The sequence below is a fragment of the Phoenix dactylifera genome, chromosome 18 (assembly GCF_051530095.1).
Source record: "Phoenix dactylifera cultivar Ajwa chromosome 18, Ajwa_hap1_PhDact_Kaust_v1.1, whole genome shotgun sequence".
NCBI classification, from domain to species: Eukaryota; Viridiplantae; Streptophyta; class Magnoliopsida; order Arecales; family Arecaceae; genus Phoenix; species Phoenix dactylifera.
The window spans coordinates 12,861,844-12,887,407 of NC_143207.1; the positions used below are offsets into that span (position 1 = coordinate 12,861,844).

General features: G+C 36.7%; 1 protein-coding gene across 1 annotated transcript; it reads right to left on the reverse strand.

Annotated features, from left to right (window-relative positions):
* On the reverse strand, positions 1-24,308 carry ABO6 (DEA(D/H)-box RNA helicase family protein). Its single transcript, XM_039118924.3, has 19 exons — positions 23,885-24,308; positions 23,103-23,257; positions 22,917-23,004; positions 22,589-22,825; positions 22,087-22,182; positions 13,640-13,828; positions 13,348-13,507; positions 13,104-13,234; positions 11,359-11,529; positions 11,010-11,282; positions 8,050-8,244; positions 5,837-6,040; positions 4,694-4,763; positions 4,434-4,582; positions 3,493-3,801; positions 3,342-3,401; positions 1,717-1,869; positions 1,509-1,619; positions 1-925 (listed from the first exon to the last, which is right to left on the reverse strand). The coding sequence occupies exons 1-19, from the start codon at positions 24,116-24,118 to the stop codon at positions 440-442; spliced, it is 3,471 nt and encodes a 1,156-aa protein (XP_038974852.3). The 5' UTR covers positions 24,119-24,308; the 3' UTR covers positions 1-439.
* Positions 24,309-25,564: the final 1,256 nt, after the last annotated feature.

Sequence of the window (25,564 nt, forward strand, 5' to 3'; positions counted from 1 at the left end):
TTAGCTCAGTCAATAGGTAAATAACCACTGATTATTATATCAAGGAGTAATTATTACTAAGCATCTTGGCATATTTTTTTGTGAGGTGATAAAATAAAATAAATTAAAATAAATATTAACTATGACATAAATTTTACATTGGTGAACATATTCTAAAACAACATGCCACATCCTGTGTTGGTACTGCTATAAAATAAATCTGCCTCTAGAAGTTGACCTGTGCATCAAAATTGCCCCTCTTCTTTTGGAGCTCTGATCCACCTCTACCACCTGAATCTACAGTGTGGATGATGCCAGCCTCATCATCACCTCTTCACAATGGCAGCTGCAAAAAATTCCTTGAGGCAATCTGGTAGAAACACAAATTCTACATATTGCCCATACATTGCCACAAGCCATATTACCAATACCATGACAGGATCCTCACAAGGCATCATTCTCAACTTGAATGACGCCTTGACCGCCGCCTCCGCCCATTGAGTAGCTTCAGCATGTTATCAGTTATATCAGGTGGAGAGTCATCATCCACATCCTGGTGGCTGTTATCAGAAGTGTGTGTCAACCATCCCAATGCCTCTATGGCAGCATCCCTCTCTGCGAGCTGCTTGTTCTTCTTGGGCTTACCCACAAACTGCATCCCTTTGAACTCTACTATTGCCCTGAACTCATTGGTTTTGAGGTGTTTTGTCTTGTATTTTGGAGGGCTGTGGCCTGCCCTCATCAACAAAGTCTGTAGCAAGCTCTTCGGGTTTGTCCCAGCCTTCACAACATTGCTCCTGTCACCGTCGTTGCTGCTAAACCCGGCCCTCTTTGTTTCCCGGCCGAAAACAAACCTTCCTTCGCATAGATCACCTGTGACTAGCTCCTGCACAGCAAGCATTAGGTACTTGCCTTCCTTTTGGATATCTATGCTGGGGTCTTGAAGCTGTTCAAGGGTATCATCAGTAAGATCATAAGGAATCAATATACCTAAATCGAGTCATTAGCTAGAGATATGATATAACCACAGACATTATTCTCCATATTATCGAAAATCGCCCAAAACATTTTTTTTTTTTTGCCAGTCAATTACTTCTCCAAAAATTTCCTCAAAGTATAACTCATTCACAAACTATTCCACCAAGTTCATGAATTGATGAACTATTATTCAATTATTATTTAATTATTTATCAAAATTGCACTTTTGCCGTGCTACCGATGATATTATCTGTTATTGTTCTCACTGCTGGTGCATGCATTGTTAATTCAATATAACATTTTCATTACATATATCATTCTTCACAATTCTGCTGATATTTTAGTTCCCCCGCCCCTGCTCAAAATTTCTGTGGATTATCTGCATGTTCTTCAAATACATATTTCTTTATTTTAGAAAATCCCCAAGCCAAAACATTTAGCAATGCCAAATGCCTAACTGTGACTCTAAATAACATTACATCCTTCTTTTCCCGTAAGGGAATATAGTAGGTTGTACAAAACTAGCTTTAGGTGGTTCAGCCTGACTTTACCTTCTTCTGAATAAGTTTATCAAGTTCTTCCTTGATGTTCCAATAGCATCCTGCCAAACTTGGATCCATGAAGAAGTCAAGGTAGCCATCCAACATCTTCAGATGCCCAGCCTAAATATCATAATCCACATTGCAGTTTACCCCTGAATATTAGTATACTTAGGCAGTAAACTGATAATATAAAAGAAGGATGCAGAAAGAATTTTACCATGTCTCCCTTAATAAGAGTGCCACCAAATAGGATCAGTATGGAATCAGATACACCAGTAGAATCACGAATAAAGACAGTGTTGACTTTAACTTTCTCACCAAACATCAACCATGGGTAAGGGATAGTCTGGTACCTAGCATTTACAGAGTTCTGAAAAGAAACAGAAATCAGGAATACATTAAATGCTGAATAAATGAGTGAGGAACATTAAAAGGAATAGAACTAATATCCAGTTTTCAATTTGGAAAAAATGTTTATGTATGTTAGATCAGTTCAAATACAACTGTCCTCATACAGATCATGATTATATAATCAACGGCATGTACAATGTTGCACAAACCATCCAGGATCACAGGGGAAGGTGCAAATACACACATTATGCATACATATGAGTAACAACGCTCTGCATCCTGATGTATTTTATGCGATATTTCTTTGCAGAGTATCTACGTCTGCAATGAATGCTTAAGATGCACGTAGTACACACCATGCAACATATTCGAGACAAGGACTACATTACAGAATTTTGATATTATTGTTTATTGGATAGACGTGGACACAAAAACAAAAACAAAAACATCAATCTCAATTGTAAATGAAATGACTGGTAAAAACTGAGCACCTTCTAGTCACCCAAGGCAAAATATCTTCTTTTCTACCTTGACCTTCTGAGATGATCCTCCAAAGAGATATCAATAAAAAACTATGCTGTAATTCCAATGACATGGGACCATCTACCATTCTTCAAAGCATGGCAATAAAGTAAATTCTAGGTTCCACGTGGCATGGCACTAGGTGAAAAGTGATGGTACGGCAATTTTAGAAAAAGACAACCACTCAAAACCAGTTTGTTCATGAAAGATAAATTAAGAAACTTGAAAAAACAGGCAAACCCTATAATACTACTATTTCCTTGCACTAGAAAATAATCATATAACTACTGTCAATTTTCCAGAAATGGAAAGTTTTTTCTAAAAAACATTGACTGTTTCTGTTTCTCCCCATTAGCATTTCCCCCTCTTCTGAGGGATGTTTGGTGGGGACTTTTCTGTAGCTTATTTTCAGCCCCACAGCCACCATTTCTACAAACACCAGCACTCTCCATTAAAGCCATCATCACGCAACCACATATCATTGTCATTAACCATCCTCCTCTGCCAATCCACAAGCACCATGCTGGAAAAACATGCACTTTTTACCATGGCGAAAGCTCACTCAACAAGAGATCACTTTCTGTAACCTTGAACTCCTCAACAAATAATGTTAGAATTATATTTGCAGACAAGCCTTCTAGGTTTCATGATAGGTCCATCTCCTGCCCAAGGTGACATAGTCGCAACTTTGGCACTAAATGTTCAGGGTTGATGCCAAGTTGGGAACTGATCTTGACTTTAATGTATTATGCCTTGATTCATTAAACCAACCATATTAGATGGCCATGTTCTCTATGGATCTAGGAATTTCCTTCTAGTTTCACAAATTAAATATGAGAAGTTACCAAGATTCCAGACCAAGAAAAGAAATGAATGTTCCCTGCTTGTGCAGAATATTTTCTTCCAAGTAATGACAAAGACCAGCAAAATGAAAGGAAAAGAAAGGTCAAGCCAACAATCTGCACTTACAGCATAAAGTAGAACCTGGCCATCATCCATTGTTTTGAAAGACATAGACTTCTCCCTGTGCTACACAAAACGGAACTCATATTAAAATAAACCAGGTACATAAGGTACGTAGCAAATTTTGATGTAAGCACCAAATATTGTCAATCCTTACCACAACAGATGCTATTCCCGGAAAGAGGCCGGAGCATATAATAGCACGAACCAGTGACTGATTATGGCTCAAGCTATTATTGGTGCTGGGATCAGCATGTAATAATCCAGCATCTTTTAAAATAAAATTGAATTGTTTTCGAAGGGAATGGATAGCCTGAAGAGTTTGGGCTGAAAGAAAATTCCTCCAACAATACTCGTAAGCAGACCCTTCTCTATCTGCATCTTTCCATCCTTCGTATGCACGGACCACAGCCATATGATCACTGTAGTCTTTTGCAGCAAATCTTGTTTTTGCTGTTCCTGCCAACTGAACATGAAAATAAATAGCCAAACTGTCAATCAACTATTCTGGCCTAGAGAGTTTATCTAAACAGCCATATGTCTGCTCCCAATAAGCTGTAGAGAAAATGGATGGTCAATTAAAAAAGTTTTAGCTACGCTAGTGGTAGAAGTGGTCAATCAATGATGATGAAAACAATTGAAAAGTTAAAAATTGTCATGACAATTCAGAAAGTTGAAAAAAATGAAAGTGATTAATCAAGAATGAAGAGGGATGGCATAAATATAGATAATGCATAGACCAAAGCTTTAAATCCCATGACAAGGGGCTGTTCTGGTTTGCCCATAGAACAGGACGCGCCACTGTCTTGCCTCGTCCCAACACTTGGGAGTTGGAACAGACGGTGTCCTAAGATGTGCCAATCGAGATGCTGGGACAATGGTTGGATAGTCTTGTCCTGACACTTGGGATGGTATCCCGTCCTGCTGTCCCACAGGACATCCCACCAGGATTTGTGATCATGGCATACACTCGCATCACTCACTGAATAGTTCCAACTTCCAAGAAGTGGTCATATTAGTACCTCAGAAGAAATATCTGGGAGCTCAAAACCTTTTCTTTTCCACATTTTTAGCCTAACTACAAAGATAAACACTTACATCCTTCTTGTCTTGAGGTAACAGGAATGGGTCCCGGACGCTTAGCCCAGACACAATTGTCAAAACTGGATCAAAGCAACAAAAGACAGCACCCATGATCAGCATCTTCCCTAGCTTTGGATCAACTGGAAGCATTGAGAGATATCGCCCTATACAAAGCAAAAGCAAATTTAGTAAAATCTAGCATCTGACAAATTACTAGATAGGCAAAATATACGAAGAAATGATTCAGGCATTCTAAAACATATTAGCAAACATACCAAGATTTGTAAGGTTTTCCTTCTCATCTAATGCTCCAATCATCTTCAGTAATTCCACTGCATTTTGGACCTGCATAGATCCAAGTTGTCAAGTTCATGTGTGCACTGAATTAGAGGAAGGGAGAGATCAGCAAGTGATTGAAAAAAAGCAGGAAAGCAACTAGGTATGGTTTGTTGATGTAACTTATCAATCCCTTGTTCCTTCACAATCCCACTCTCTCTTCCCCTTAAAAGGCATAACTTCTATTAGCAGACCGACCAGATTACAACCAATACAACATTGAGCTGCGGTCTGGCCCCTAAAAATAGGACAGCAACTTGACCACTTGCAAGTACACACAAATGAACTGTTTTACTTTATGCACAGAAATATGAATGTATGTATTGAGACTGGGAAAAAACACAGATCAGCAATGCTAGTATCCTCTGATGTAGCAAAAATAACGTAAATAATTGGCACACAGTTGGTCTATTCTCCTTCCAGAAGGATTGAGATCTCAATCCTACCAATCCAAAATCAATGATACTTCGTATGGAGGATCCGCACTATCGATTATGATCTATATCACAAAAATTATTTAGAAAACAAAAATCATGTCTTTTGATTGTCATTTGTCTATGCATCAAGTGGTCCAAAAAATATTGTTTTAATGGCTCGATATGATGTTTTGCACAATTTACAGTTTGGAAGTATCCAAATCTATTGAATTTTGGTACATACATATTTTATGATATGTAGACTGTGATCAATGGTGTTGATTTTTAATTTACATGCCCTATGATGTAGTTTGCAACACACTATTACAAATCATGTCTTTGGTAGGAGGCTTCCAAGGACATTATTTTTTTGGTTTCTTGACAATTTTTATGATGCAGATCATGATCAACAGTATGGATTCTCAATTTAGAATGTCCATTATCAGTTTTGAATTGGTAGGATTGAGACCTCAATTCCTCCATACATACATACATATATATATATATATATACATATATATATATATATATATATATAAACCAGTAATTCTGTTAAATCATAGTATGTTATGAGCTTGGAACTATCATCCAAATATATGCAGGAAAAACAGAGGACATGAACTGACCGGCAAGCAGTGTCCACTAAATTCGCATAAAAATACTTACAGCCAGAGGTTCCGGAGGCTGCAAAGCAGCTGACAAGAATTCCCCTATAGTACCAAGCTGCAAACTTTTTATTTGCAAGCATAAGGAGTTCAGAGGAGTTCTTAGAAGCTCCGGAAGCTGATATTCTGGAAAGGCATCATAAACGCATCTAGGATAGAGATGATAGCATTCTCCAGGTTGCACACGACCAGCTCTACCTCTTCTCTGCACTCATCAGAGAGAACAAAGAAAAAAACATCCATTACATAGTTAATATAAGCTGCATCCTCTGGGCATCATATGCATCTGGGACTTGAGCAGTACATTAAAATTCAAATTGCCAGGATACGTAGCAGGATAGAGAGGAAAAAAAGCTTCTCAGAATTAATTAGAAAAAAGAATTTCTTGACATTACTTTTATTCAAACAATAAAGTCCGTATACATGTCTGCATTATCACCATCACAAGCTCCTGTATATGCACATATAATTATGCATATGGTGAAGGTAGAAAAGATGGAGAATTCTGAAGTGGATGAATAAATAGGACAAACAACTGATAACATCATGGAATTTCAAAGTGGGGTAGGGAGGTGTAAATGGTAAGAAGTATATCAAGATTGTTTAATGCCAAGATGGCCAGAGAAAGAAGGTTTATGTTGGAGGCAAGGGGCCTGAGAGCACAATGAAACCGAAGAACCAGATGAAAGATGTCAGGGGATTTGTGAAATCAGTTGACTGAGTAGCACTAGGATGAAAAGTGAAGCAGAAAAGAAGCATCCACAAAGAAGGATACATGGCTTGCATATACAAGTACTTTAACTAAGCATGAGATTCTATATGGTACAGAGTGTTCAAGATCCACCTCTGCAAGAAATCTGAAAGTTGTTACTAAGAAGTCAAGCATCAATATCTAAAGCAGCTGGCACAAAAACAAACTGAGTACATACAGTCATATAAAGAATGCCTTTATTGACTCTATTTTAGACACAGCTGGTACATTCAAAAACAATTGACCAAGGTTCGCCGTCTCAGTGCCAGATCCTGTACCGGTACTATCCTATTACAGTGTCAATATACAGTACGGTACGAGACAGCGAGGCGTATCGAGTGTTGGTACAGTACGAGACTGCGCACGATATGGTATGATACCAACCGGTACAACAAACCTTGCAACTGACATTGTTTACCTTGGACATTGACTTCATCAGAATTTTGGATTAGTTTCTTCTAGTGGATTTTGCATAAAAAATCCACTTACTTATCAATTTTGCAAGAAAAGATCAATTTTTTTTCATTTTTGCAGAATGATACATATTTTGGGATTCCCAAAGATTTTGCCCCTAGATCTAGGTATGGATGGACAGCAATCTAAACAAATGTTGTATCAAATATTCAAATATGTGCATCAGGCATTCAGTGAACATGTATCAGGCATTCTATTTTGTGTATCACTTGTCTTGTACTTAGATCTAGGGAAAAATGGTCTCAAGAACCCTAAATGATCACACAGCAAAAGAAAATAAAAATCAATAAAATCAACACTGGAGTCTTTATACAAAATTTATTTTCCTCACTTTTCAACCCAAACCAACAACCTACAGAACTAGGAGCTTTGACCATAATATGCCACTCAACCAGAAATTTTTCATGACCATGTGCCAGATAACCTACTGAAAATGATATAAGTTGTGACCACCATGCTCTTCATTTGATATCAAATAAGCAAGATCCTTTTGCTGAAAATGTTTTGACTCCTGCTTAATCTTATTGATGAAACTAAGCAAGCAATTTGTATGAAGTGGTATGGTCCTGTTTGTGCACATGCCATAAAATAAGAGCAACAATAGATTGAGAATGACAATGCATATAATTTAGTTCATTATTCATATGTTAAATTTAAATCAGAAAAGTTATGTCAAAGACATAACTGCAAACCAATGATGCATCAATTAAATTCATTAAATCAACCTGATTTTCATTTTAACTCTCATTACAGTCACAGTTCTGAGAGATGGTTGCAAATTTCCTAACAGTTATAAAACTACTGTAAAACAAGTTTTCATTAAAAATCACATAGGTAACATGGGTCAGATATAATTGGAAATTTGGAATTATTCTGTGAGTAAATTCTTCTCTCAAAGAGTGAGATAAAACAGAAGATATTCACACCTGCAAGAAAACTATATGACATAAGGAAAAAAAAAAAAAAGGGGGAGCGTGAAGGTATCTTACTTGGCGGGCAGAAGCTTTTGAAATCCAAGATGGGAGCAAACAAGGGGTATTATTCAAAGCATCATATGTGGTCTCCTTTGCTTTCCCGCAGTCAACAACAAAAACAATATCATTAATTGTGATACTTGCTTCTGCCATGTTTGTAGCAAGAACAATCTTACGTACATTCGGTGGTGGCTTCTCAAATATGAGTTTCTGGAAACATAACCATGCAGATAGGGAATAATCAGATCTATTCATGACTATAAACAAGCAAATATTTAAATCTCAGTTACCAGCAATGCAATTCTGCACACACAGAAAGGCCTTGCCTTCGCTAGATATTTTAGTGCCATGGGAAAACATGATATAATGAGCCTTAAATAGGATCCCATACAGTTTGTTATATCATATCTTCTATTATGCAAACATTAAGGAAAACTTCTTTGTCAATGCACTACCTAAACAAAACTCGATCTTACATGGCCCCCCTTCTCTGTTGATCAGATCTTCCACAAATTGGTTCACTCATACACTGTTTCTTCACTAGTTCAGATTGATCCACAAAGCATTGGGCTGCAATAAAGGACAGACTCACTATAATCAACACTTGGCCTTGAACCATGTTTGGTAGCCCCGCCAGGCAAAGCCTCGGTACCGTAGTTTGAAATTTTGGTTGGAATGGTTCGATTGAAGCTGATTAAAACCAACTAAATACAGGGATTACAATTATTTTCAACCAACTAACCAGCTTACAGCAAAACCTGGCACGTATTGTTTTTAAAATATTAAAATTCACTATCTGGATCTTACAATTTGGATCAAGATGTCCCCAAATGATCTGGATCTTATTCTTTGACAGGGATCAGTCAAGATCATAAGATCTAGATCCAAATTATGAATTATACAATCCCTTGCATCATAAGATTTAACTTGATTGTGCTTTTTGCATTTTAAATCATGTGAAAGTCTATTTTCTAAGATTTATTTGACTATATGGCTCATAAAATTAATGAGCCCATTATTTGGAGATCATGGAGTCAAAGGCAAGGGAAATTTTCTTTTCAATTTTACAACCATATGTTGAAATCTGATTCTTTTTCCTTCCAAAATATTTTACATAAAAGGATAACTGAATTAATACGTTCTACATAGATATCTTGAATAATTGGAGGTGATGTTAGCATTGTTAGGCATGCTTTATTTTTCACATTATTGTATGGTCTTATGACGGTGGAAACTAGACTTCTTATTGGCGATATATTCTCCAATTATCTACTGTGTAATGACTTGTTTCGATTTTCACATTTTTTATTTTTAATTTTATAATTTTAAAGAGAACAAAGAAGATCTTACAATCGATGATCCGATCGGATCTAACCCCCTCTATGATTCACAACTCAATCCGAATCCCGATAACATCATTTTTGAAAGACTACACTTTGATTTAGTGACTTTACAAAAACATGAACATTTAGTTGTCAGGTCCCAAAAATGTTCTGGGAAGTAAATTTAGGCTTATTTTAAATTTCATAGATCTCCAAACATGAAGAACCATATATGTGAAATTTAAGAGAATTCACATTTCAGTTGCTAACTTTCCTTTCTGTAAGATATCTGAGAACATAGGTTCCTTGCATTTAACTGTGTAAGCAAGTGACAACTTGCATAGGAGTAAATTAGTGAAAAAAGGGAAAATTACATTTGTAATGCCAAACCTATCTCTTGGACTTGAGAATTTGGTTTTAAAACAATCATGACATATATTTGTTGCATAAGCAAGTCGGACTTATGATGCAGGAATTTCTATAGTTATTGTTTTGGTACTTGATGCTTACATGACTCAAATATCAGTTTATTCTAATTTTCTCCATCAGTCCCTGGTACTCTAGCAATTCAGTTCTAAGCATTCACAAATGTTTGTTATAGTAACTTTTTTACTAGTGATATAATTCACAAGTGATAACTCACAACATTCTTAGTATCAGAAGAAAATCAGCATTATATGCACTGCTACAAAGGAAGGGCCTGAGTACGGGTCCATGTTGCATAGGACAGAGTTCATATCTGTCACACAGGAAAAATGGATCTTAATTTAGAGCCATGCAAAACCGGAAGTGCCTGCGTACAGGTCTGTGTTGGGCCAACTTTTGGTCTTGTTCAGATTTTAGTTAACTGACCCACTTACCTTGCTAGAAAAATTTTGGCTTCATTGCTTATAGTTGGTAGTACACTGCACCATGATAGTTAAGTTCAAAATATATATGGTGCTAATGTGCTTCTTTCCTTTCTTTTTCTTCTAGATACTATTCTTGAGTTCATCTCTTTTTTGCATTTCATTCAATCCACAATCACAGATCCATATGAGCACTTATACATTCAGATATAAATACACTAGGTTGCACAAAAAAATAGTTTTTTCATTGCGCCGGTAAAGGATTTTCCAAGATAAAAAAGGGTCCGTGGGGCACCTAATCGTTATGTCATAACAGATCCAAACACTTAGGGTTCTTCGCGGTCAATGAAATAGACCAGCAAGTCTGCAGCATCTGGTTCACCAAGAAAAGCAGAAACATTGGTCACCAAAAACGAGAGAAGAAATAGGTACATTCAAAAGTACAAGTTGTGTCTTCCATAAGAAGATAAAGCCCAAACGGCAAGGCGAAACCGAAAACCTCCTCAACTTAAGAAGTATCAATATGTGCTTAAAGCATTTCCAACTATAATTGCGTAAGAGAAAGGAATTCTTTGACTTCGAACAACAAAAAGGAGGTCCGATAGACATGTGAATGCAGTAAGCAGTCCAAGTATGTTTTTAAGGCATTACTAGAAAATTTGAGCCAACAATGGGAAAAAGAGGAAAAGACTGAAGCCATATAAGAACCAAGAATTCACATGTAGGCCGTTAATACTGGCCACAGTTGGTAAAAAAATATATGCAAAGTAACTCAACTTAGAAAAAATATTGACTGCAATATTACCTGCTCAGAAGTGGCCATCGATCCATGACATGTAAGCACCAAGACCCTGTTTGGATCTCCTAACAGAGGATGTGCTTTTAGTTGGTCTCTCAAGCAACTAATGTCATCCCAGCCAGTCATGAACACTAAAACAGCACCCGGCTGTTCCTTCCGACATATATGACAGAGAACAGCCTCAATAAGATTAAACCCTATGCAATCTGGGTTCCAACAAGCCAAAGAATCACGAACCCTGGAACTGTAGCTCTCAAAGCTTGAGTTTTTCTGAGAATCCTGTACAGTAAAATGTAGTGTCACGAAGCTGTTAATCAACATAGAGTTACATCATATTCTTCCCCGGAAGTAATACCTCAACAAGTGCAGCGATTTGGTTTTTCCTTTTTCTCGGCATTAGCTGCCTCTGTGTTTTCCACAATTTCTCTTGGCCATAATCATCAATTTGGTTGAATGAAGTAAACTTGTATCCAGTTTTCTCCAATATATCTTCCAGAAAGTGCGCCCTTACAGGGTATGTGAAACCCTGAAATCAACATAAGAAATTTATATTTAACGTAGCCTGAAAAAAGATGAATTAACAAGAAAAGATAAATCCCTACAAGCAGAAAACTGCAATAGTCATGGTCAGCAAAGCTATTAAACTTCCCACAAAACATACTCAGGAGAAAGTGTAAAAGCTCCCACCCTTTCCCGAACAAGAAAAAACAGAAAAAATGAAAGAAAGAAAAAAAGCACGAAAAATAAAATTTGTGCTTTTCTCCTTTTCAATCGATTTTTTAATTTTCTCTAGTTGTAGAAGATTAAGTAGTTCGATGTCAAAACAGGAAGTTAATGAGATCATATATATATATATATATATATATATATATATATATCATGCTATCCTTGTAATCCTACATCTGATCTAAACATCAATACGTAATACAATGAAATAACTCAAAACCACTGTTTATTTAGATTTTGAATCATATTGCCCCATTCAAAAAGAAAACTTGTTTTCTCTTACTTTTGTGCATGAGTTGAGGTGGGGGGGGGGGCATAGGGTTGGACACAGCAAGCTTAGAAAACTAAGATATGAAGACATGGCACCAATTTTATATATATATATACACAGTTGTTTATATGTATATGTATCTGTGCTTGTGTGTAAAGACACACTCAACATACACGCATGTACTGACTCACACATAAACTAAACAGATACCAGGTCTATCTTTGAACCACCAAGGCCAAACTTGAAATTTCTTTCTATAATAAAGCCCAATCCTCGTGCCTCCTTGATGGATCAGATCTAATAATCGTTTTACCCTTAACCCACTTTCCATCTGTTATAGACCAGCCCAGATTTCTCTTTCTCCATTCCAAATCTCTAAGGACTTTCTCTTTAGGGTTTCCATGATCATGCCCACCATGGTGGTGCGGATGATGGACATGCCTTTCTATATATCCAGTAGGGCTGCCTTGTCGAGATTAGGGCAGCATTGTCAGATTATTTCCTGTCCACCCTCAAGAACAGAGGAACAGGACTGCGGGAGGCTGGGAGCAAGTGGAACAGACTTGAAGAGGACTTGAAGCAAAGAAGAAAAGAAGGTATACCTAGCCATAGCTCTTCCCTCTTCTCTATTCTCTCTTATTTTGTTCTTTCTTTTGTTTTTTTTTTAATTTTTTCACTTCTTTCTCTGCGAGAAAAAAGACGGATTTGGGTTGGGGCAAGGTTTTGTTTTAATAGCCATCAGTTATAGTGGATATATGGAAACTAAGAACACTCGAGCAAACCATGAAGGTAGCTGTGTCAACTGCATGTGGTACATGTGACATGCGCATCCTGTCGTGACAACACAGCAAAAATCCTAAAACTTGCCATGTCCAGGTAGCATTGTATTTAGCTGAATCAAATATGCAACTATTCCATCCATTTCTGATCAACATGAACCACAAAATAGTAATCTTCATTCTTAATTTCCTATGGACAACTGATATTACTCAACAAAGAAGTTGCAGAAAACAATATCACAAGGAAAGCATGCCACATGCACTTATCTAACAGAACTAACTACAATTTAATGCAATTTCCCACTTGATGAGATATTAGCTTACAGGAATATGGATCGTAGGTGCCCCACCAAAATAATTTGAGAACAATTCAGCGTTCAAAGTGGCACTCATCAAAATCAATCTCAGATCACGACGACGAGGAAGAAGATCCTTTAACACAATCAATAAAAAATCTGAAAAACAAAAGTAATAGCAGTATGAACACCTTATACCGTAAATAGTAAATTGCATTCAGAGAAAGCCCATAAGAACACGAGCCAAATGTCTTGAGTTTTCAGAAACGCACCTTCATTCATGCCTCTTTCATGAATTTCATCAACAAATACATGAGTTATACCATTTAAATTACGGTCACCCAGCAATCTTCTTAGCAAAATGCCACTGGTACAAAAAAGCAGATGTGTATTTTTTCCTTTCATTCCTTCTAATCGAACTTTGTAACCAACCTATCACAAAAGCTAATGTTGTATAGAAACTTGAATAAAGATACTACAGAAAAAATTCCTTTTTCCTAGTAACCATATTAAAGCTAAATTGTTACAAGAAACCAACAAAAGAACAGTAATATGAAATCTTACTGTTTCACCCAGATTCTCTCCTCTTTCAGCAGAAACTCTTTCTGCAACAGCCATAGCAGATATTCTCCGTGGTTGTGTACATATGATGTTACAGAATGCTCCACGACCAGACTCTATCTCTGATTCCAATATGTATTGAGGAAGCTGAGTAGTTTTCCCACATCCAGTCTCCCCAGAGATCACTATGACCTGTGAAGAAGATAAAAGATAATTGGGGCGAAAAACAAAGGAAACTCTCACAGTACATGCTTGCACAATAAGTGAGTGGCAGAAGGTTGGCAAACATCTTGCACGTTACAGCATCTTTAGAAATAATGGCAGAACAGAAAAAGCTCAAGATTCATAGGATTGACAATACAAGAGATATTTTCAGCTATCGTAAAGAATCTAAAGCAAGAGAAAAAATGAGAAACCTCCAATCCAAACAAAACTTGAGCCAGGACCCATCCAAAACACTACAACCCTAGCTAATAACTGTACTTGAGAGAAATCACTTGCTTATAAATTTTTCTCTTATAACTTCCCTGATCTCCAGAGTCTCCAGCAGTATCATAAGCATACTTATTTCCAAACCAACATTTGAAATCTGCATGACCTCCTTATGGCATGGGTGTGCACACACGAAAGGAAGGGGTAAATTATCTTCCAATGCAATACAATAGAATCAAGCATACCAAGTAGGAATTAGGAAGATAGGAATAACAAAGAGCATAGCCTTGACGAAGACCATATTGTCCTTGAAGAAAGATGATTTCTCTTCCAACCTGCAATCTTCATTAACAACCTACAAAAAGGGCAATTCCTCATCCACCATAAGGCCTAGCAGAAATCAAGATTAAATATAGCATCAAACCAAGGGCAAGCCTTGGTGCAACGGTAAGGTTGCTTTGTTGTGACCTAGATGTCCTGGATTTGAAACACAGAAAACAGTCTCTCCTCACAAGGGAGAAGGCCGCGTACGTTTGAACTTCTAGACCGTACTATGGGGGAGCCTTATGCATCGGATGCCCTTTTTTTATATAGCATCAAACCCATTTACAAAGAGACGAAAATAACCTACTTGAAATCAACAAGCACACCAAGAAATCATTGTCCCCCTACAAATTCACAAATTGTCGCTAAAGCACCGTGCTCATACATGTAGCGGGCAGGACATACCATACTGGCCAGGAATGGGTCCCTCATACCCCCTTGAGACTAATATGCGGATGGAAGTGGAACAACCCAACATAGTCCTAGATTGACCCTGTACTATTCAATATTGAGCTTCCAGATGTTTTCACACCTTTTTTTTAATACTGGCACTTTTAACCCTTCTTTGTTTCAACACCAACAAGTACCTTATATTAGTATGAAAGGTCCCATGATACATACATAATGCCAGCAAGCAGCAAGAGGCCATATTGCAATTTTTACGGCCCTTGAACCTATTAATAAACACATGTTCCATAGCTTCAAGATGAGATCACCAAGACAGGGAAAAGAAGGAATCTATGAAGCCATGAAACTACTACACTAATCACAATTCAAGACTAAGCTTGAAGAAGTATCCACCAAAACTCAATCTGTACCTACCTCCGAATCCCATACGCTTCGCAATGTAATGAAAAAACCTTCTAGTGTACCCTTATGTCATTTTCAGCTCTCATGTCTTAAATCTCTGTACTCGTGCACAATTAAAGGATAATATTATATTTGTCTCCTTACCAAAACGCATATTGGTTAGGTCAAATCTTTTTTTTTTTAACCTCATTTCAGTCTACCAACCAATAGTCCTGGCATTACATGATAAATGATGCCTATTGGGCTAATAGGCTGCATACTTTCCCCTTAATCACTCCTTCCTTGGGAATCAAGGATAAGAAAAAACGATAGTAATTAAAATTTACAGTTCTCAAAAATTCTTTGAACATGCTCAGGTTCAACATTAACCACTTCCAATAATTCACCCTGGATGGCACTTCATGCTAGCCAGTACAAAGGCACAAAGTAATACATGTTCATTAGGCCCATGAAAAAAGAACACCTTCCATGTAAAAATTTGAAGCCAATCCATTTTTAATTATAGTTTCAGGTAGTCAACTTTAAACCATTAATTTCCTTCACATGCATATATAGAAAGCCTGGAAACAACAAAAAAAAAGAACCAAATCAAACTAATATACTAAGCAAATGCTTTATCAACTTATCATGTTAAGAGTTGAAGCATGGACATAGATACGAGAGACAAAAACAACAAAAAATGGATACCATGTCACGGCAAAAGGTAAGATATGATTAGGCCAGGACATGACAATCGTGGTTCGCCGAATCGGCCCCAACCGCCTGGTTCCGGCCGTACCGAGCCGAACCAGATTAGTTCAGCTATGAAAATCGGAAGCAAGGTCCGAACCGACATTGGTTCGAACCAGTTCCCCCTTCCTCCCCCCTCCCCCTTTAAAGTAATGGGAAGGTCCTGAGAAAGCTTCCCAAGCCTTCTTAGGCCTTCCTTCAACGTTTTCTCAAATCCTCCCACGAGACCAAAAGTACAGATTTTGATGATTCAAGAAGGATCCAACCCAAAGCAAGGTATGTTCCCTCCCCTACCTCATTTCCTCCCTTTTTTTCAATGCCAAAAAATTCCAAAATAAAGCAAGGTCATGCCAAAATTTTCATGAAAAATTGTAGATCTATGGATGATCTACACAATCGCACTAAGATCTTTAATTTTCATTAAATATATAATTTTTTAAATTAGAAAACATATTTTTAGATTAAAAATTTTAAAAATAAAATCTAAAAAATAACTGTAAAACTAGAAGTTTATTTAGGGACATGCAAGCTACTCTCAATATAAATTTGGTGTCCATTTATTTGAATTTTAATGTGATCATGCGCATAGTAGCCTAAGCCTAATTTTTTTAAAAAATGAAAAATAAGTAAGCTTTGATACATGCACACATGCTTAGAAAAATATATGTAGCATCTAAAGTAGGATTCTACATGGATCTAGGCTCAAATTAATTTCTAAAATATTTATATTTTAAAATTATTTTAAAATTTTAAAATAATTAAAATATATAATTAACATAAAAATATAAAAAATTAGGACTACTTATTACAAAAGTTAGAAGTATTTTCTAAAATAGAAAACATATTTTTCTGAATTTATTATATTTAAACATATTTTTAAATATGTTTAAATTTTTAAATATAGATCCATATACATATCAAATTTCGAGTCGTATGTTGGATTCTATTACCCGCAGCCACACACAGCCTATGACCCATACGGATACAGATATAGATATAGTGCGTTTGAGGCATCATCTTCTGGTGGCTACTGCCATATGCAGCCCAGAGATCTTACGAGTCGGATTTTACTGCCGACATATTCGGATAGGCCCCTCCACAGCCGTATTATCAGCCAAATAATATCACTCAAAGCCATAGCTTCAGTTAAAGATCTAAGACCGGTTATAACCCGAAGCACGTTCTATATAGGATGAGCGTACGGGACTACAATGTTGCTTGGTTAGAGGGGTGGGTTGAAGTCCTCCCGATTATGCTAATGATCCGGATATCTATGAAAGACGTTGCCACTCAACGAAATTTTAGATATCGGTATGTATGTTGTACTTTAAATATATAAAAATGCTTGTATCATTTTATATGTTGTATTTCACCAGTTGATTTTAGGATATTTCACGTTGCTTCTTTTAGCATGCAAAGCATTCTAAAAACAAAAATTATACTTAAAATTATTTTACGTTTGCATCACTATAAAACATCAAGAGGCATCATTTAGAATGTATTGGGATTATAGAAACATCAAAAAAATCAAGAAATATCAAATTATACTTAAAATTATTGAAAAATTAAAAACAATAATTATCATTAATTTAAACTTAAAACTATTAAAAAAATTAGCGTGCCAGTTCCGAAACGACAAGCCATTGCGTATCGTATATCGTACAGTACCGAACCGGCCGCCAACTGGTACGGATCTCGATACTAGTTCGGCGAACCTTGATGACAATAAATAAATATACACTTTTCACATATAAGCAAAAGCATCCATAAATATTTGTATGTTATCGAAATACACAGTTCATGCTATACACATCAACATCCACAAACTTCACTATTTAAAATCATTCAAAGCCATAGATTACAATCTATACTCATGCAATACCATCAATATCACAAACTCCAAAATTAACCATTTACGATTGAAACATCAACATTCATCTAAGGAAAAGAGAGATAGCAAGAGAGAGAGAGAGAGACCCTCATCCTCAAAAGAATTTGTTAAGTATCTATGGTGTATCTAAAAACATTTCAGAGCTCTTCTTTAGCTTAGAAAATAGAGCACCTAAAATAAGTATCTGACACATTTTAAAAGTATCCAACACATATCGGTATCAATATGCATCTCATACAAACACAGCATGCAATTTGACATATCCATACTTCCGAAATGGTAGGACTCATTTCCATTTTTTGAGAAAATAGAAATATCAAATAGCTTTACATGAAATGATCCACTTCTGAAAATAGAATGTGGTCTACTCTTTAGTTAGAGTGTAAGAACCACCAGAATCTTATAAAATTTTAACCCACCCTAAGAAAAATACATCAAATCCAACAAACATCAAATCATTTATACATATATAAAAAGACAGTTAAAAAAACAGAATGGCTACTCTAGAACAACATATAGACCAGAAATTTTTCTGCTTCGCCAATCAAATAATTGCCCCTAGTTTCTTCTCTAATAAGTGCTTAAAAAAAATCATCTCAATCACACTATTCTGGCCCACTAGATCAAAGCCACCAAACCAACTCTTCAACATAAATCCTCTCAAAGATGTTTGTACTGTTATCCCTAATGTTCACCTTCTCTTCCAATCCCTCATCTACAATAATGCGGGCCACTCAAACATCCTTACCAAGCACGTGTTTAAAATTAATTCATTGACCACCTTCTTATGCCATTGTATCTTAGATCTGAAGGCCACAAAATATTCTGTTACAACAATCTTATCATCTAATCTTTTACTTCCAAGTTCAAACAAAACTTGTTCTTCTTTAAACAAATTAATCTTCTTAAAGAAATCAAAAGCATCTTATAGTAACATGTACCATCAGATGGTTATTCTTATTACACCTTGTTCTAAAAGGCATGACATTCCATAGCAAGTATTGCCATTCAAAATATAGGAAGTTCTCACCACATCTAAGCATATGCTTCAACAATCTTCATCAAAGACCAAAAAACCACATGCTAGATGGTCCCAGGCCTGAAGAATACTTGATAAAGACAAGCAAATAAGGAATATAACTAAAATCAAAAAAAAAGCAGGCAAATGAAGTTACAATCTCTAGATACAACTGATCAAGACAAACCATGATTCATGCACCAAGTACAATTTGCTGAAGCAAAAGCATATTCAGAACCCATTTCAGTTAATAAAATCCTCATTAACTATCTTTAAACAAGAAGCAAGACATGCTGTGTAAAAGATTACTGATATTAAGAGATAAAAATTCAGAACTGAAGACATTGTGGGATCAAAAGAAAAAATCAGATCTGAGGATGGGTCAAAACACCTCTAGAGATATAAGGGCCTCATAATCAATTTTATGTATTGATTCACCCTATGGGAAAGTGCTTTTATGTATGCAAGTCCATGGCTTCCAGAACATTCAAGAGTCCACTGCTAATTACCCCATGAAAATGAGGCTACCTCCAATTAAGAGACCCGCACTTGTCCTATCTAAATGGCTGCACTCCCACACCTTCCTTAAATTCAAGGTATTCAAACCCTTGTCATTTTATTTTATTAGGTTGTACCTTCACTCAAAACTTTGCCTACCTTCTTTTCTTTTGCTTTTTGTGCCATTCACTTGTCTCCTCAGACAAGTGGGCATCCCCAAAATAGATCAAATTTGAGCTTTCCATCACCAAAATAGATCTAATCTGAGCTTTCCATCATAATTGAAGTCATGGGCCAAATTAAAATCCACCTTACAACAGCCAATATCCCTGTAAAAAATATGATATTGATCCATTGGCTTCTGAGGGAACAAAACAATATTGTACACCAAAAACTCAAGGTGTGCTTACTGTTGCTTCTGCTTTCTAAAAAGTTCTTCTTGGAGGAGACAAAGAAGCCAAACACTAGTTTTTCTAGCTTCTTCTAAAAGTGCTTTTTTCGACTTTTTCTTCTTGTAGAAGCACTTCTTAGATAATCTTGCCAAGAGCATGTTTGGTATTGCTTAAAAAAAATGCAGCTATGACTTTTAATGCAAAGCACCTCCCAAAAAAGTCAGTGTTGTAAAATCATCCAAAAAAAATGCTTCTACAAAAAGAAAAAGTCAAAACAGCGCTTCTAGGAGAAGCTAGAAAACCTCGTTTTTAGGTTCTCCTTTTTTCGTAAAGTAGAAGCAACACCAAACACACTCCAAAGACTTTTATTTTAAGAAGCACTATTTTGCTTTAAAAGTCATGAAAATACTTTTCTTAGGCAACAGCAAACATGCCCTCTGTCATGCCACTTGTGTTTCATGGATGTGCACTATCAATGTTCAACCTTTTCACTCATACCGCCTCCATTTCTTTTTGATTAAAAATATGACAGTTAAAACTTAGAAGGACTTGTAAATGTAGCTTCTTCTGAATTTTGTCTGGTAAGTCAACAACTGCAACCAACTTTTCAGAAACCTAAATGAGTTCATAAAGATATGTAAATATCTCAGGCATCATGCATGCACTATAGGAGGCAATCAGTTGATGCAACAAATCCAGCTCTGATTAGGTATAACACGGTTCATCTATGTCACAGTTTGAGATGCCATCATGGTGAAACTGATGTTAAAAGAAATAAACTAATTCTTTCTTCCCCCACAAAGGAAAACAAAAACTAGAAAAAGAAGTCCAACATTGATATAGGACTACAAAACCATCATCAAAAAGGAAATATACACATAGAGGCTATGAAAATGTTCTCTTTCGAGGCTAGGCTCTTCTAAAACAAATCATTGGGAACATTCTAGGTATATGCTCAACTTTTTCAGCAAAAAAGAAACATTTTAATCTTTCACAAAATAATTTACTGTTCCATCCACATGAGCAGTTCATTGCTACCTAACTAGAAATTGCTAATATGAGACAAAGCTGACCCATATACCTAACAAGTTGGGCAAGAACTTCAAAGGAAATTACAACAGCCATAAGGATTAGCATTGCACAGTGCAATGTCATCCCACCTCATCTTACCGGTCTTCTATAAAAATATCCTTCAAACAAGCTCAAACAGACATGAGACATCAACAAGATAAGATGGTGCCCAACCAGTGTTGCTAAAGGCACACACAAGGCACAACCTCGGTGCCTTGTCTACCTTATGGCACGGCAACTTCAACAAGTCGCTCCAGAAGCACCTTATGCATGCCTTGTGGAGGCAAGGCACAAAAATGGCACACCATTGTGACTGTGCCGCGTGCATGTGATTATGGGTGCTTGAGAGTGTTGTGTGTGTTATGTGCTATGATAACTGTGTTTTTGTGAGTGGGTTGTTCATGCGCTGCCCTGCATGCGTGTCAGTTTTTGTGATTGTCAGTGGGTCCGGGCTGAAGTTATTAAGGTGTTTGCATGTGTTGCTGTGTCTGTTTTGTTTGTTCATGTGCTGCCCTGTATGCTTGGGACAGGGGTTGTATCTTTCGCGCGAAAGAAGGATTCACCTTCCTTCGCATGAATCCACCATTGGATCGCGCAATATCCGCTTCATCATCTGTGCAGAAAGATGAATGAAGGCATTCGGAAAGCTTTGAGATATATGTGTGGCGCAATCCAATGGTCAACGTCGCAAAAGAACATCAATCATTCTTTTGCGCGAAAGATACAACCCGAACCCATGTGCTTGTGGATTTGTCTGACTGTCAGTTGGTGTGGCTGAAATTACTAAGGTGCTTGCATGTGCTGTTGTGTCTGTTGTTTTGGTTCAAGTGCTGCCCTGTATGCGTGTCGGCTTCTACGATTGTCAGTGAACGCGGGTGAAATTATTAAGGTGCTTGCATGTGTTTTTGTGTCTGCTCTTTGTCTCTCACACACACATAAAGCATACGTGCACATACATACACCTATTTAGAAATGCATACGTGTTTCTTGCACCTTTGTTTGCCAAGATGCATGCCTTGTTGTGCATCTTGTGCGCACGAGTATAAACACATATATGTATATACGTGCACACACATATAGATATACAGACACATACATACCTATTTAGATATGCATATGCGTTTAGTGCACCTTTCTTACCCAAGGTGTGTGCCTTGCTGTGCATCTTGCACATGGACTCCAAGAGGCCTTGGTGCCCTGATGTGCCTTGAGTCTATAAAAAGTTTGTGCTCAACATACAAGTCAAAGTATTCTTCATTGGAAGGATCTAGTTGCAAATTAAGACCTGATTCCGTGCAATGGCAGACAAGAGTCTCTCCTTTTCCTTGTATGCTGGAAGAGAATTCCTAAATCGTAGCATCTTCATGCCTTCAGGTGATTCCTGTTGAAATTGAAGATCATGACATGTTATAGATATAGCTCAGATTTAAATTGAATTGAACATGAGATAGATGATGAGGCAGAAGATCAAGAAAGGCTCCAGTAAAACATGCAACAACAAGCATCAAGATGTAATGGGGCAAAATGTTTAGAATAAACAAACTACCGGGTTATGATGATTAACACATTCAAAAAATATTTTTTTGTATGAATCCTTTGCTTCAGACGATACTTACTAGAATTAGACAAGTAACCAGCTTAGGTTATATATATATATATATATATATATATATATATATATATATATATATATATATATATATATATATATATAATTCGCTTCATTATATATTATTTATGACGTATCATGCTTTATATATACAGCATATTATAAGGACATGACCCACCTGCCAGGTTCTCTGCAAATTCCGCATACGCCAACTCTTTCTCTGAAGAACCTTTTCCATGACCGACCCATCAACCAGTGAGTATTGGTTTTCATCTGGACTTACATCCTCAACATCTTTAATGGCAGAATTGGTTTCCAACTTATCACTGACCTTGCTGGATGTTAAAAGCATCCGGTCAAGGTGTTCCTGAAGTAGACCCTCAACCCTCCTTTGCAAGCTAAGAGAGATTACTACCTGTATTACAAGCAAAGAAATCAAACATCATTCAAGTATAGTAAAGTTGTTATTATGAAGTCAATAACTTGAAAATGCCACAGGCTATCACCTCTCTTTGAGGCCGCTTATCATCAAGATCAGGCCTGTAATTTGGCAAAGGAACCTTGCTGGCAACCACCACTTTCCCATAAATCTCGCTGCATTGATGACCAGATAAAATGGCAAAGGTATAACTTCAGTAACATCTCATAACTTTTTAAACTGGCAACAGGAAAGAATAAATAGCATTTGCTACCTGTAAAGCCCCATTCTCTTTGCAAGGTTAGAGATCTGTTCGTAATCACGCCGATCTCGTTTATCTCTAGAGACAATCTCCTGCTTATCAGTACTACGCAAGAGCAAACTAAGTTTCCACCTCCATTCATCAATGTTGGCCACTGAAGAAGATGGCTGCATGTAGACATGTTTTTTTAAGAAATATAGTGGGAGGAAAAAGGAACAAATAAAGCTTTTTAATTCCTCGGGTCAAACTCCATCAACTGAATTCTCTTTCATGTTGCCCTCAACTATCCCACAAGTTAGTTTAAACATTCTCATCGGCTAAAGAATTTTGGTTGTTTATCTCGCAAAGGAAGTTGACCAACTCTATGAATTGCAATTTATAAATTACGAAAAACAGGAGCCAATGAAAGCAGAAAATAAAATAAAATAAAATAAAACAATTAAAGCAAGCCCCCAGCTATTATGCAGAGAAACGTACAGCGACATCAATCAAGCGGCACTCTGATCAAACTGCAAGGGGAAAGATGATTTTTTTAATCTCACCCAGATAAATACATCGATCTCGATCTAATTCTCCTTGATTTATGAGAATGAAAGAGAGAGAGAGAGAGAGAGAGAGAGAGAGAGAGAGAGAGAGAGAGACCATCATAAAAAAAAAAACAGATTACTTCTCAATTCATCAAAGAATCCAAGTTCTATCATTTCAAAATTTCATTTTTCTTCCGATCAAATTTAAATAAACGAACTAGAAACTCAAAAGATGATCACGTTAGAGACATTGGCATCGATCTAGACCTTTTGGTTATCGAATTCGTACTCGTAGTCATCGTCAGAGAACTGCTCCACGGCGTACCCGCAGAAACCGCGCCGCCCGCCGGCCCAGCGTCGAAAGCCAACATCTCCACCACTATAATAGATCAAGTGCCGCAAAAGAAAGGGAAGAGCTCTAAACCTTCGATCACCCGGTGCCCCAGGGGACCTCCGGAAGCTCAGAAGCAGCCCTAACCCTAAACCTAATCCGCGAGGCATCCTGCTACAGAGGCATGGCACGAAATTCTAGCCGGAGCCGGGCTCGCCGAGGCCGAAATAGAGGGGAAATTTCTATTGTTAGGGTTTGCAGTTTGCATGAAGGAAGACAGAACGAAGGGTTTAGCGGTTTTGCAAGGAGGGAAATGCTCAGTGAAGCAGCACCCAAATTTTTTTACCAAAATAAAAAAACAAAACGGCAGCCAAATTTGGGATTTTTGTTTGTTTGTTTGTTTGTTTTTTCTTTTTTCTTTCTTTTGCTTAGGAAAGAGGGGGACCTCATCCACGTAGCAATCCCCACTACGCTCTTTTTCGCTAGAGACAGATAGATAAATTTTACTCCTACCCTTTTCACCCTCGAGGGAGCTCCACTAACGTGGCAGCCACTTCCACGTGTGAGTACGTCACACCAACACTACCTTAATATCGGCAGATCAGATGGCGACTCCACGGGCAAACCAGATGGAGGGCATCCGGTCTCCATATTTAATCGACGCCTGTGCGTTTTGAACTTGGGCCACTCCGGTGAAATTTTAGACCCGTTCTAACCGTGCTACCATCTCAATTGTGTTAGTAGTTTTGTTGAACAACTTAAAAAGTTAAAATTGTAAAAAAAAAAATTGATTATATATCTTTCATGTATATTCTTACTAATTTACTATTTTTATATGCAATCTTATAAATTATTTTTGTTTAAATATTTTTTTAAAATATATAAAATTGCATGCATATTTTAATGGACATAGTTAACCCAATATTTATGAGTTATGGTACATTGGAAAACTTATGAGAGGAAGTTTTATTATTAGCATCCTACATCCTAAATGGGTACCTTATAAAAAAATAGTAATAAAATACTTTTGAGCTTTAGAAAGATAAAACTTTAAAATTGGATTACCTTAACATGCAGGGTATCTAACTAAGACAAGTATACCTGAATTAAAAAGAAAGAAATAGAATTCAAAACCGTCATTTTTGTAAGATATTCCCTAGATGGTAATACTAATAGTTTTCTAGTGATGAATTTAGAGATAATGTAGTATCTCAAATAATACTCTACTAAGTCTAGAGATATTTAAAAAATATATTTTTCTTGAGAAACCAAGTCCCTGATCCAACATCATATGAACCATCCATTTCCTATATTCCTAATCTTAATGAATTTGAATCTCCTTGTAAATTGAAATAGAAAAAAATCCAAACCTAATAGCAGATCTTTTAAACTCTGAAAAGATAGGAGGACAATAAAAGAGAGAGAACTTTGAGACAATCATTCACTTTTATTATTGAGGATAAACTTTTCACCTTTTAGAAGATAACGCCTTCACTTGATACTCTTTCAATCCTTCAAAAGCAAACTTGAATCCTAACCGATCTACCATGCGAAAATAAGCTAGTAAGTTGTGAGTTGTTGTTCTATAGAATATTTTATTACCTATTCCTTAATGA

Excerpts from the sequence above, each read along its gene's own strand:
- ABO6 (XM_039118924.3), bottom strand. The coding sequence starts at position 24,118 with ATGCCTCGCGGATTAGGTTTAGGGTTAGGGCTGCTTCTGAGCTTCCGG. Across the intron at positions 8,245-11,009 it reads CGATGGCCACTTCTGAGCAG|AAACTCATATTTGAGAAGCC; the intron begins GTAATATTGCAG and ends TTATGTTTCCAG. Across the intron at positions 6,041-8,049 it reads CAAAAGCTTCTGCCCGCCAA|AGAAGAGGTAGAGCTGGTCG; the intron begins GTAAGATACCTT and ends TGATGAGTGCAG.